General features: G+C 36.2%; 1 protein-coding gene across 2 annotated transcripts in view; it reads right to left on the bottom strand.

Annotated features, from left to right (window-relative positions):
• Positions 1–244: 244 nt before the first annotated feature.
• Positions 245–12,382, bottom strand: part of N4BP2 (NEDD4 binding protein 2) — a 62,149-nt gene continuing 50,011 nt past the window's right edge. For both annotated transcript variants that reach the window (XM_019480718.2, XM_019480724.2), the window contains exons 17-19: positions 11,983–12,151; positions 9,783–9,906; positions 245–4,376 (exon numbers count right to left, since the gene is read on the bottom strand). In XM_019480718.2, coding sequence (XP_019336263.1) covers positions 4,331–4,376; positions 9,783–9,906; positions 11,983–12,151 — 339 coding nt within the window. In that variant the 3' untranslated portion in view covers positions 245–4,330. The remainder of the gene's footprint in view (positions 4,377–9,782; positions 9,907–11,982; positions 12,152–12,382) is intronic.

Genomic DNA, 12,382 nt, shown 5'->3' with positions numbered 1-12,382 from the left:
TCTTAAATAGGTAAATAAATTATCAGATTACCTGATTTCTAAAATACTGAACACTACACTCTCATTCACATCACATAAAATCAGGTCTGAAATCTCTTACTTTCTATTTTTGCAGATGGTAACTATATTTCTACATGACAATTTGTTTCTTGAAGTCAAGACAAGTAACTCTCATAAAAGATTCCACATTCCAGTTTATTTCAAATGTCAACATTAGTACTCCAAAGAAAGACTGAAGATCATGTTTGTGATAAAATGTCTTTATTAAACTAGATTTCGTTTGTAAATTCATTTTTACATAAGAAATTCTAAATGCAAATTACAAAACTGTATTCCAGTAAAAAATTAGAATAATAGTTAACAGCAAAATTACAACTTTATACACATAAAAATCCATGTTCCATTTCAAATTTAAGATAGAAATTTATATCCTCCAATGTACTGGTCCGAATAGCTTTTGCAACCAATAGCTGCAATACTGTATTTTTAATATGTGAACTTTCATAGGTACCACAGTTGGGTACTCAACACAGCTGGCTAGGTGAAACAGCAAAAATCAATTATTCTTCATTCTCTTTTTAAAGAAAAAACAAACTGTGATGCAACAGACTTGAAGGAAGTCAACGTACTATTTGATTTTCAGTGCGTTGTACTCCATCCTCTCTTCAATTCAGTAAACAAAGGGAATTGACATTTTTGAAACATGAATTACAATTGAAGATATAAGCATCAGTAAAACGAATTCTATGCATTATACATCTCAGTACATTTACAATGATCCTTTATTAATAATACCAACACTGGGACTATTCTCTCTCCACCTGCCCATGTTTTACAAAGGAGATTAGGCATCAATGTAGTTACATTCCACCTCAGAGTAAAGTCTAGAATACAAGTTCTGTACAGCATGCGATGAACAACACTTTATAATGCATGCCAATTAGAGTAATCTCTTTACAAGTTACTGTGGGGAATTGGTAACATTGTCAGATTCTGGCCTCCTGAGTAACAAAGATTTCCAGTTTCTAAATATCACAAATGCACCACTATGACTGTGTTTAAAATGCCCTTAACCCAGCCTTGAAATATATTGTATGCTTGAGAGAAACTGAACCACAAACTATAAAAGAAAAAACAAAAAGTAGTATTCAAGGGGGGTTTTTTGAAGTTTTAAAAAAACCAGTTCTGCCCTAATATCTTTTTTATAGTTTCTGGAAATCTGAAACTGAACTTTAAAAAAAAAAAAAAAATGTGTGCGTGCTTTTTGCATTAAACAGAATCATGCTTTCTTTCATTGCATTGGTGGGTCTGTTACTGAAGGGTTGTTCATGAATGCTAGTCTGCTGGCATTAAGTTTCCTTTAGGAAAAAATAATTTGAAAGATTTTTTTATAATTTAAAAATTAAATGAACTTTAAAAATATTATATTTTTAAAAGAAAGGAATCACATTTTTGGCCTGCCAACCTCCAGAATGTTGTTAATTGAAAAAATAAAAAAAAATAAAAAAAATTAATACATACCTATTTTAACAGTCTTCTATTACTTCAGAATGCTCGTGATAATGCTTCTGAAAGTCTTTTTTGTGGTTGGTTTTTTTTGTTGTTTTTACAAGTACAGTTACAAAAATGCATGGCGTTTTCTTAGTAAAAATTATATAATCAGTTTCTTTTAAAAAGCCATCATAAAGGTTGGAGGCCCATAATTTAACGTATTTTAAAATACCATTTAAAATAGGCTTATTTAAAAACAGTTCCTCCCACTGTAAACTAAATATATTGGACAGTCTGAAACAAAGGCTACAAAATAATAACATTCCAGGGTTTCTTCTGGACAATATTGCAAATAATCCAAAATTTTGATTTTCTCTCTCATTATATAATTCTCTCTCTGTTCTGCTTTTCTACTCCATTTTAGGCCCCAAATGAGAAAACATTTAAGCATGCATCTAAAGTCTCATCGAATTTAATGAAATTAAGCACATATTTTAAAAGTTTTACTGAACAAGAGCCTTACACTTCACTTGTGCACTACTGAAGTCAATGGAAGTTTTGCCACTAACTCCAAAGGATAAAGGATATTTTTCTTATGGCTTTATATTACTACTAATTACCATTTTCAGAACCATAGTGTATACAGCAACATACAAAAGTATACAGGGAATTCTGCTCATAAGCACCTGAAGAACTGAGTTTTTATATTTCAGACACTGCCTTTAAAAACGGCACAAAGATAAAGTAAAGGGACTAAACTGCATGCATAAATGCCCACAAACCAAAGCACAGTTATTAATTACAAAGATCTATTTTCTTGACAGTGTCTTAAATGTATTTATATCATCACTCAGACGTTGCTTAGAATTACTAGAGAAACATAACTGTATCTGCCGAACTATGACAATTTCACTTCTATATTTATAGTACCCTTTAGTAACTGTGCGCATATGTATGCATTCATAGACTGTAGAGTTGGAAGGGACCACAATGGATCATCGTGCCCGACCCCCTGCCCCTGGCAGCATTACATTACATGAATATAAAAATATTCTGAAAACATAAAATCTTTCAGTTTAAATTAGTTACTTGTCATCATAAGGACAAATTATCAAAAGGACCTCTACATATATGAGCACATCTTTACTCAAACTAAATCCTTGCTTGCTTTTATTTGTGGAAACAAATGAAACTTGCACATGACCCATTAATATGCAACAGTGACATACATATGGTAGTATGTATGGATTCCAGTATTTGTGGGTACACAAAGGCACACTGCTTTGAAAAACCTGCCCATTAAATTTACCAAAATAGTAATTTAAAAACATTTAAAATATTTCACATCATTGTTTCTACTGTTTCTCTCAACTACTCTGAAAACAAGACTTCATATAAAAAATTTTAAAAGGTAAAGCATACTGCAAGATATCTTTGTGTTCTTTTTTTTCTTGAAATAAAATGCTCTGTTTATTGAAAAACATTTATTAAAGTACAGCGGGATTTTCTTATGTTATTTCTAAGTACATTTTCTGGATGATATGGCACTAATAATGCCAAAGGATTGATTTCTGTACTCCCAAGTTTTAAAATTAACCAACTGCCACTCTAATATTTGTTTTAATTTTGAAAATGTGTTTGAAATACCTGGTGGTATAACAGTGATGATGTAGTCATGTTGGTCCAGAAATTGTGTGGGAGGCAAGGATTTCTTACGGTGATCTCTTTTATTGGACCAATTGTGTAGTTGGGATAAAGTTAGACAAGCTTTTGAATGCAAGGCATATTTTGCTTTCAAAAGCTTGTCTAACTTTATCCGAATTACACTGTTGGTCCAATAAAAGATATCACCTTAAGAAATGCCTCTTGCATTTTGAAATGCCCTGCAGTTAAAAACATCATATTCTCTGCAGAGGAAGTGCCAATATATTTATTATATTGTATCTTGATTTATTTAAACACAAAGAATGGAAATACATCATCAATAAAACTTCATTAAAATGAAAAAGTACTCATATACTCAGTTTGAAAATTCATAAAAGACTAAACACTGCTCACTGTGTATATTGCTATTCAGCAAAATGGGTGATTTTCCTGTAAAATATTAATATAGTCACACAGGTAGAGTTGAGAATGAGGGTTCTTTTTCCACTCCATTAAGAACTAAGGTGAGTTTGCAAATTTTCCTTACTTAATTCATGCCCCATTCTGAGTCCTCACTCAGATGTAGCTTCTATTCCGAATTTTGTATGAATAAACACAGCAGAACTGGCTCATGTTCTTCAGAATCTACCACTGAAAAGACCAGAGCCAGAATTTTCAAATGAACTTTATGTGTACGCACCCATTTCCCACTGGTTATTACTTCTGTGGGTATTGGCTACATAGTTCCCTCACACTCTTTGAAACCCAAAATTCTAACTCAAAGTAAACTATTTTAAACAAGTTAAAATTGTACAAGTTACTGCATGTATTTTAAAAAGTACTGCATCCACAACCATTAAAATGTACAGGGTCAGAGATAATCTTAGGCCCCAGCTGCACTGAGAAGGATGAGGTGCTTGAAAATGGCACCTTGATTTCCCTTTAAAATCTCTTATGTACATTTATGTGTTCCAAGTCTGCATTTCTGATAAATGCTACTCTTTGGGATTACAAAAAAAAGATATATTTCACTATTAAAACTTTCTTGGAAACATGCTGTAAAAACCAACTGTTATAAAACAGCTACTAAAATACTATTCTTTGAAGAAAATTAAATTATATTTACTGTAGTTGTTTAAAGTTTCTAGCTGTGTTACGTATCCTCAGTTTTCACACTCTCCTTCATACCACCTTTTTACTTCAACATGACTTTCAGGCAGCCTGGTTTGATTTCAGTGAACCTGGGAAACAACAAGAGAACAAATTACCTTCCATATCTAAACCAAGTACAGCGTCACATTTCTTAGCCAAAAATCAAACAAAGTATCTCATCCCAAACTAGAAACACATATTTTCTGAAGTGAAAAAATAAAGACAATTTATCTTCTACGTTAGTGAAGAAGGGCTTCATATGGGATGCTTGTGGCATGGTCAGTGAGCAGTAAAATCAAAAGGTTCTTTAGAGCTGTTGTGGGGAAAAAAAAAAGTGTTGCCCAATCCTTCTCCTTTCTATTTGCTGAACTTTTGTGTGACCTCCTCTCCTCTTTTCCTCTTCTTGTTTCTCCAATATCTTCTCTCATACGTCAATCTTCCCCTCGGCTTTCTTTAACCTCACTCTCCCATCTCCCCCTCACTTCTTTTGCCACATTAACTGTAAGCCCTGTCTTCACACTTACTTCTAGGTTCTATCCCAGAAGGAACTGAGCGGAACCACTGATGCCCTGTAGTGTTAAGATCAGGGTTTGTGCCCTAGTTCCAGGGGTGGGGAGCAGGAGTCTTACCCAACACAGACCAAGGCTGCTGCTGCTTTTGCTACCATCACTGTGTGTTCTGCCTATCCCAGCTCTTGCTCTGAAAGAAGAAGCAGTGCGGTGTCTATGCATCGAATGCTGCTGCAAGAGCAATCCTGCGTGACTGCTCTTACTGCTGGACCTCAGGCTCTGCAGGAATGAGGGATGATTTTGGTGCCCCTCCAAACTCGCCACTTGGGGCTCATGCTGCCCCTAGCTAAGCTGAGACCAATCCAGCCTTCAACATATGTTGGCAGTGCAGCTGAGATGCATGTAGTGTCTCTTATTGAGGCAATACCAGTTTCCAACTCCACCAACATGTGGAAGCTTCATGTAGGACAGGTGCCAGCACTCTGCAGACCAGTGGTGATGCATAGGGGTACACCAGGGTGCACATGCACCCCCTGACTGGTTGCACTCGCTACTTAGGCAATGGGCAGGGGGTGCAGGCGGGAGTTCCGGTGTGATTGTCCACAGGGGGACCCCCCACCCAGTCAGCAAAATTGGCTGCAGAGGGATCCTCCCTCGGTCACTGACTGGTCGTTGGGGGGGCACATGCCCCCCCTGACTAAGGCAGCACCAGTTGCCCATGCTACAGACCTTATATAAGTTGAGAAGGGGATAGCCTCATGGGGCACATCCCAATGACTGCACACATGCAGGGACGCAAGTTTCCCATGGGACAAATAGCAGCGGCACATAATTGTGGCACTGCTATTTGTTCCCAGGCACACCCCTGCATGCACACTGACATGCAACTAATTGACCCAGGTTGGGTAGGGGAGACTGGGGCCAGCACAGGTGCTGGCCCCAGTAGCCTTACCTGGGGTCCTGGGGGCCTCTTGGAGCAACAGCAGCGCCAAGCCAGTAACTCAGAGCTTGGCTAGCAACTAGAGTATGGCGCTGGCTGGACAGGCTCCATTTCTGGCAGTACACACAGTTTTTTTGGCACCAGGATCTCCCAGTGTCAAAAAAACCCACCGTGTTGCTAATTTACAGTGTGGTTTGCAGCACCTCACCTGGGTTTAAGGTGGCACAAACCACACGTGCACACTTGTTGGGACGTGCCCGTAGCACTCATCCAGTCTATATTTAGTTTCAACAACTCAGCTGTCCACTGGTTCATTAAGATAGCTAAGCCAATAAGTTTTACCAAGAGTCAGGGCAAAACACTATTCATTTGTTGAACAGAAAGGAATAGATCCAGGAAAAGTTGATACATTCACAGTTTTTGACCAGGATCACAACCTAATATACAAAGCACTTGCAGAAGCTTATACATTGTCCTCATTTTGCTACCTCTGCCAAGCAAAGTGGTGTCAATACCCAACACCCTCCTCAGAATAGCTGCTATGCATGCCTCCACTGCCTTACAACATGGAATATCTGTTTGGAACCACCAGAGAAGACTCTGTAATCATTAAGGGGAAACATTTTGGACCACTAGATGAAGCAGTCAGGGAAGCTTCTTTGCTATAGGGAAGAAGGTAAATTGCCAGAAAACGAACAAAAAAACCCCACACTGCATGAGGGAAACCTGCAGCTCAAAACAAGGTGTGCAGGACTATCGGGGGAGCGAACAGCTCTTACTAGTGTCCTAAATGACATCTGTTGGACAACAGCTGAATTGATGATGTATGAGCTTCACCACTTGGACTGAGGAAACAGGAATAGCAACAAAGTATGCAAATATGATTTTACAAGATGTCATATAAATCTAGCTTTTACAAGGATATTTTGTTTTAACAAAGAACCATTAAGAATTCTATCTGGAAACAAATGGATTAAGAAATGCACTTTATGGCAATTCAACCTTACAAATACCAGCATAGAATCATAGTAAACATTCATTTGAATATACAATCTTGATTTAACAACATAAATTAAAATACTGATTGAAGGATAATGCCTCATTTTGAAAATGAAACAGAATAGATAGTACCATTAACTTTAAATAATCAGAAATGTCACAGATCCAGAATGGAAATAATTCCAAATGAATCTAGTTAATTTTTATTTTACAATAACATGCTGACTATCATTCATTAATCTGCTGAACATAAAGCTGGTTACATATCTAAATGAAAAATATTAATCATGTGCTAATAATGCCTTTTAAACATTGTCTATGGAAGCTGCTTCCAATGCAACTCAAACAATTCAGGAATATGGTAAAACACTTTCACAGTGGTGGTGTTATCTGTATTAGAATGAGCAGGATCACCAGCCCCCAGATCCCATTGTGTTAGGTTCTCTACAAGCTCACAGTATGTCAGCCCCCTTTCCCAGAAAGTCTACATACAGTTCAATGATAAGACAGAGGGGGGTACAAACAGTGTGATGGGTAGTTCAAGGAAATAAAAAGAAAATATTGGTCAACATGATAATAGGTAAGCGCATCAGAATCTTATTGTTAAGTTTTCCGCAGACATTATGATAAAGGAGAGAGTTTTACTGAGGCACTTTCAAGATCTGAAGAAGGATAAAGTAGCTTTGTGGTTGCTTATGGGTAGCAACTCCAAAAGGATGCAGAGCAACACAAAAGAATGCACGAAGGTGCTTGTGTGAAAATCTACAAATGAGCAACAGACTTTGGCATCAGATCAGAGGTTAGGGGCTTGACCTCTTGATATATGAAAGAAGATGAGGGGAAATAGGCTGTGAAGAGCTCTGAAACTGAAGACAAGTAGCTTATGTTTGATGTAACAGAGATGATAGATTAGATAAGTATCTTAAGGTTTGATGTGACAGAGATATTGCTTCTACTAACTAACTACAATGCTGAAAGAGAAAAAGAAACAAACAATGGTCAATATGGCTTCACAAGAGACTGCTCAAAGATATGAGGTTAAAAATAATCTGCATGGAGAATACAAAAAGGGGGAAGCATCCAGCAAAGTCAGAATTAGTTATTACCATAAGGGGAGGGTGGGGGGGAGGATTAGCATTAGCCACTGTGGTAAAGGAAAATAAGCAGGGTTTCTATCATGTTATCATCAGAAAAAGAAAGACTATTAAAAAAAAAAAAGAACAAATTATTGTCAGATGCTGAATTCCTTTCTGAAATCTGGCTTCATCACATAAGTCAATTATGAATTAGAATGTTAAAAAGATTTTGTAAAGTAACTTTTGATAAAGAGTAGATAAGGAAATACATTGAAAATTTGATCATATACAAATGAGCTAAACCTGGTAAATCTCACTGGGAATAAACTCATGAACTACATATTACTGAACCACTGACAATAAAAGGAGTGACAGAGATGTGACAATATCAAAGAGCTGAAAGAACAAATATGGCATAGATCTTCAGAAAGAGAATATATGATACTGGTAACTACCATCCTGTAAAATGAACTTAAAAATACTAATGCAACAGAAATAAAAAAGGAGGGAGGGAATCGCAAAATATCAATGAAAGGACTTTTCCAAAATGCTCAGAATTAGCCAAACTCTGGTTCCTTGATGCCAATGAGAGCAAAGTTAGGCCAACACCAAAATATTTCTGAAAATCCAAGCACCTGTGATAATATAGTCACAAGTAAGTGACAACATGAGTTTTTAGAGTGAAAATCTTGACAAATTTAGATAAATGACAACGTGTTAGGTTGGCAAAAGAGGTGTCTAGAACGGCACCACAGAGACACTGGTGTGATAACATTCATTTTCAATGTCATCAGATAAGAAAACAGGCCAATACAATATTTGAAAAGATACAAAGGTATCACATCACATAGGTGGTAATGGTCATTCATCTAGCTATGATCTGACTTTAACCTGTAATGAACTATCCATAAAAGTGAAATTTTCAAGTAACATAATGGCATAATGGATGGAGTTTAGAGATTTGGAGAAATTGATTTATGAAGAAAGATTAAAAGGAAAATATATATAGCTTAGCTAACTGACAGGATGTAGTCATGGTAACAATCTACACATGAAGGTACAAACAGAAGCAAAAACTATTAACAGTACAATAGAATAAACAAACAAGGGGGAACGGGGTGAAATTAAGAAAGAAAATTGTAATCTGAAAATCAAGAACATCAGCTAACAGTGAGATATATTAGACTGAGCAATTATCAAATATGGTGTATATGCTTAATTGTGTGGACATTCACAATTAAGTCTTGTCTACATCCAGCTCTCTCAGAGGCTTCAAATGATGGCCTAGGACTGGTGTTGTTTGACACCAGATGCTACCTATAATTGCAGCTCAGGTATGTACCAGGCACAGGGCGAGGTTTAACCACTCTGTACAGATAATATGTTTAAAACAGATAACAGAGTCAATAATAATAAACTCAAAAGGCAAAGTGGTAAAAATGCTGGAACCCAGCCTATGCTAGTTACCTCAGTGTGGTCACTGAGGTAATTAATACTGATAACGGGACAAGACACTAAAACATTTGCAATCAGCAAAACCACTGTGTTGGAAACCCGGGTAAGTATTTTTGTATCGTATTTCCACAATGATTCAAGATAATCCTAGAAAAAATATTATAAATTTGAAAAGTAAGCTAAGTGTGTAAAGTATCTGATGCATCTATGTAGATTTTCTATTTTTCTTAGCCACATAGCACAACTCAACTTGTGTTCGAAGTATTTCTTTCTTTTCTCAGTCTGGTAATACTAAATGGAAATGGATAGACAAACTACGCTTAAAAGAACAGAATTCTGTTTGCCTGTCAAAGGACAAAATGACAGAACAAAACTGTATTAAAACTTCGCTCATGGGATGTTTTTGGTGCGATTTATTAAATCATTTTAATAATGGTATCATATTTTAAAACAAACTTCAGTGTTTAACTAGTTAAATGTAGGTTCAAAATATCAGCAACAGAAATCTAAGCTCACCTGAAGTTGTGGCTTGTGAGGTATTTAATGGCTGCTGGTTTGATACGAGCAACTCCTCCCTGGCTATGGCTTCCTCTTCCCGTGATCACACAGAGATAGGGTTTACCACCAGTCTGCTTGTACTCTGTTACAGCAGGAATTGTTAACGGTTAAAATGTTCTCTTTGCACAGACTTGGTGTTCAAAAGAACTTTTTCATCCATACATCTGAAAACTTTTACCGCAGTGATTTAGACCTTTTTTTGTTTTAGTACGCTGGCTATAGATGTTATATTTACAACACTGCCTTAGTGTTTTTTCTCCGCCAGCATAAAAAGTAAATTAAATGCATCATTATTGTTTAAGAACTTATATTGAAATTGTTCAAATGTACAATCTATATGTGCTCTGTCACACAGAGTTAATGATTTTATTGCAAGTTCAACTACCATTTACAATATCAGACCATTGCTTGAAATTAACATATGGTTAGAAGATAAAACAGTTAAAAGAGCACAATATAACAAGGACCATATTTGACTGACTTAATTACCAATTACAGAACACAGAACAAAACTCTTAAATCTAAACAAATTCTATCAATTTTGCACCAAAATTTTTTTTTAACCAAGTTCATCTTCATTTAACAAACAAGGATAGGAGGAAAAAGACAAACATTGAACTAGTATGTTATTTTTTTAAACTGGAGATCGAAGGTACACTAGCTGGAGAGTAATTTTTTCAACATTGGAGCAAGTTCTTGGAAACAACCTAAGTATCAATATGCAGTTTCAATACATGAGTGTAGGCTTTCAGAGGCTATTTGGGTAAGCCTAAGTAAATCAACAAAATTCTACCTCCTGAGAAGACTGAAATAGCTTACTATCTATGGCTAAATCCTTTGGATGCAGACTAGCAAAAGAGAGTAAGCAAAGAGTTAAATTAATCTGGATTCTATAATTAAACAAACTGATGTAGTGTATACTTAAAAAAAAAAAAAGATGAATAAATATTTAGGGATTATCACTTTGTGTGAAGTCTATAACAACCTCTCTCTCCTTTATCTACCTATTTTTCATTCTGTTATCTTTACCAACTGTCAGACAATCCAGTGCCTGCGACTGGTCTCCTTTCATGTATTCAGACTGAAATAAATAAATATATTTTCTAGAGTAGAGAAGACTCCAGCAATGATCCAAAGCACCCGATGACAAATGCTGAGCTTCTGGAAAATAGAACTCTATACCATGCATTAACAAACAGTATTAAGTTACAGCTTAAAGTACAGGAGCATCATCTCAGGAGCAGAGAGTTATAGATTGGCTCAAGTACATTAGCTCTTGCCCATACTCCAAATGAGAAAAGAGCTCTTAGGACTCATGTTTCTGCTCTGTTAGGAAATTATTTTTTTAAAGACAGCCTGTATAGTTGTAACTTATAGACCAAGTATTTCTTGTAAAGAATGTCAACTGTACTTCACTTATTATATTTTCTGCATGTATTTTGTTTACATAATATTTCCCTTAGGAAACAACATTTCTGCAATACTTAAATATGCCACTGGAAGAAAACTCTCCAAGAACTACTTCCCCAAATGACGTGTCTGAAAATGGTAGTACTTCTGAACTTGAAAGAAAATGTGTACTGGTGACAATTATATGGAAAGGCCCTGAAAGAGGAATTAAACTTTTGTATAACAGCAGTGTTAGGACATTATCCTCATAACTGCAGGCATGCCAGCATGTTTTTTTTATTATTATTATTTCTAAGATTAAGAAAAAAAACACAATAGCAAAGAAACAAGTGAAAAAATTAAAGTAAAAGGAAGGTAATGAAGGCAAGTGTGATCAACTCTGATGTCAGGGGTAAAGATCAGTAAGTGACAGATCTTCTTGAAGAAGGAGAAAAAGAAGAAAAGATTTGAGAATAAAGCATAAAGAAAAAAGGAAGAAATTGATAGAGAAACGCAGGTGGGAAAGGAAAAAGAGGAAAGAACATTTTATTCATGTTTCCATGGCAAAGAAGAACACCTTTCAGAGGGGTCTTTAAAGATTACAAGAAAAACAGGTTGTTTGCAGGTGTTACTACTGAAGGTAAGTTAGCAATACTCAGACCCCCTATATTTTCCTGCATATGTAATGTATTCCTTCTACTCTGGCCCTGCTGAGTAGTGTGTCAAAAAATAATTGTGTGGGGAGAACTGATTATTAGGTTATTCCTACCTTCACTTTTCTCCTGTAGTACTCTGGACAAGTGATTCATGGCTTCATCTACATGGAGACCATGCAGATCCAAAACATTCATGGGCAGCAGGGAGGCATTTACCTTCTCAAAGATTTGCACAGCAGCAGCATGGTTTGCTTCTTTCATCTTCTGCTCATGAAGGCGGCCCTTTATTCATAAACACATCAACCGTTAAATTCTGAGACAATCTGAACTCCATACTGGTTATGGGGATTCAAAATGACAGCACAAGCAGGGTGCTTTTAAGATTTCATGGCCTCAAACTGTGAGCTGTAATCACAATTCAACTTCTGGAAATGGCTCAGTAAGATCTATTCAGAAAGAGTCATGTGCTGATTTAATGAAAACCGTTTGCAAGACACTAGTCAAAGCTGTCAC

Source organism: Alligator mississippiensis, chromosome 2 (genome assembly GCF_030867095.1).
Source record: "Alligator mississippiensis isolate rAllMis1 chromosome 2, rAllMis1, whole genome shotgun sequence".
Classification (NCBI taxonomy): domain Eukaryota; kingdom Metazoa; phylum Chordata; order Crocodylia; family Alligatoridae; genus Alligator; species Alligator mississippiensis.
This window is presented reverse-complemented; position numbering and strand designations above follow the sequence as displayed.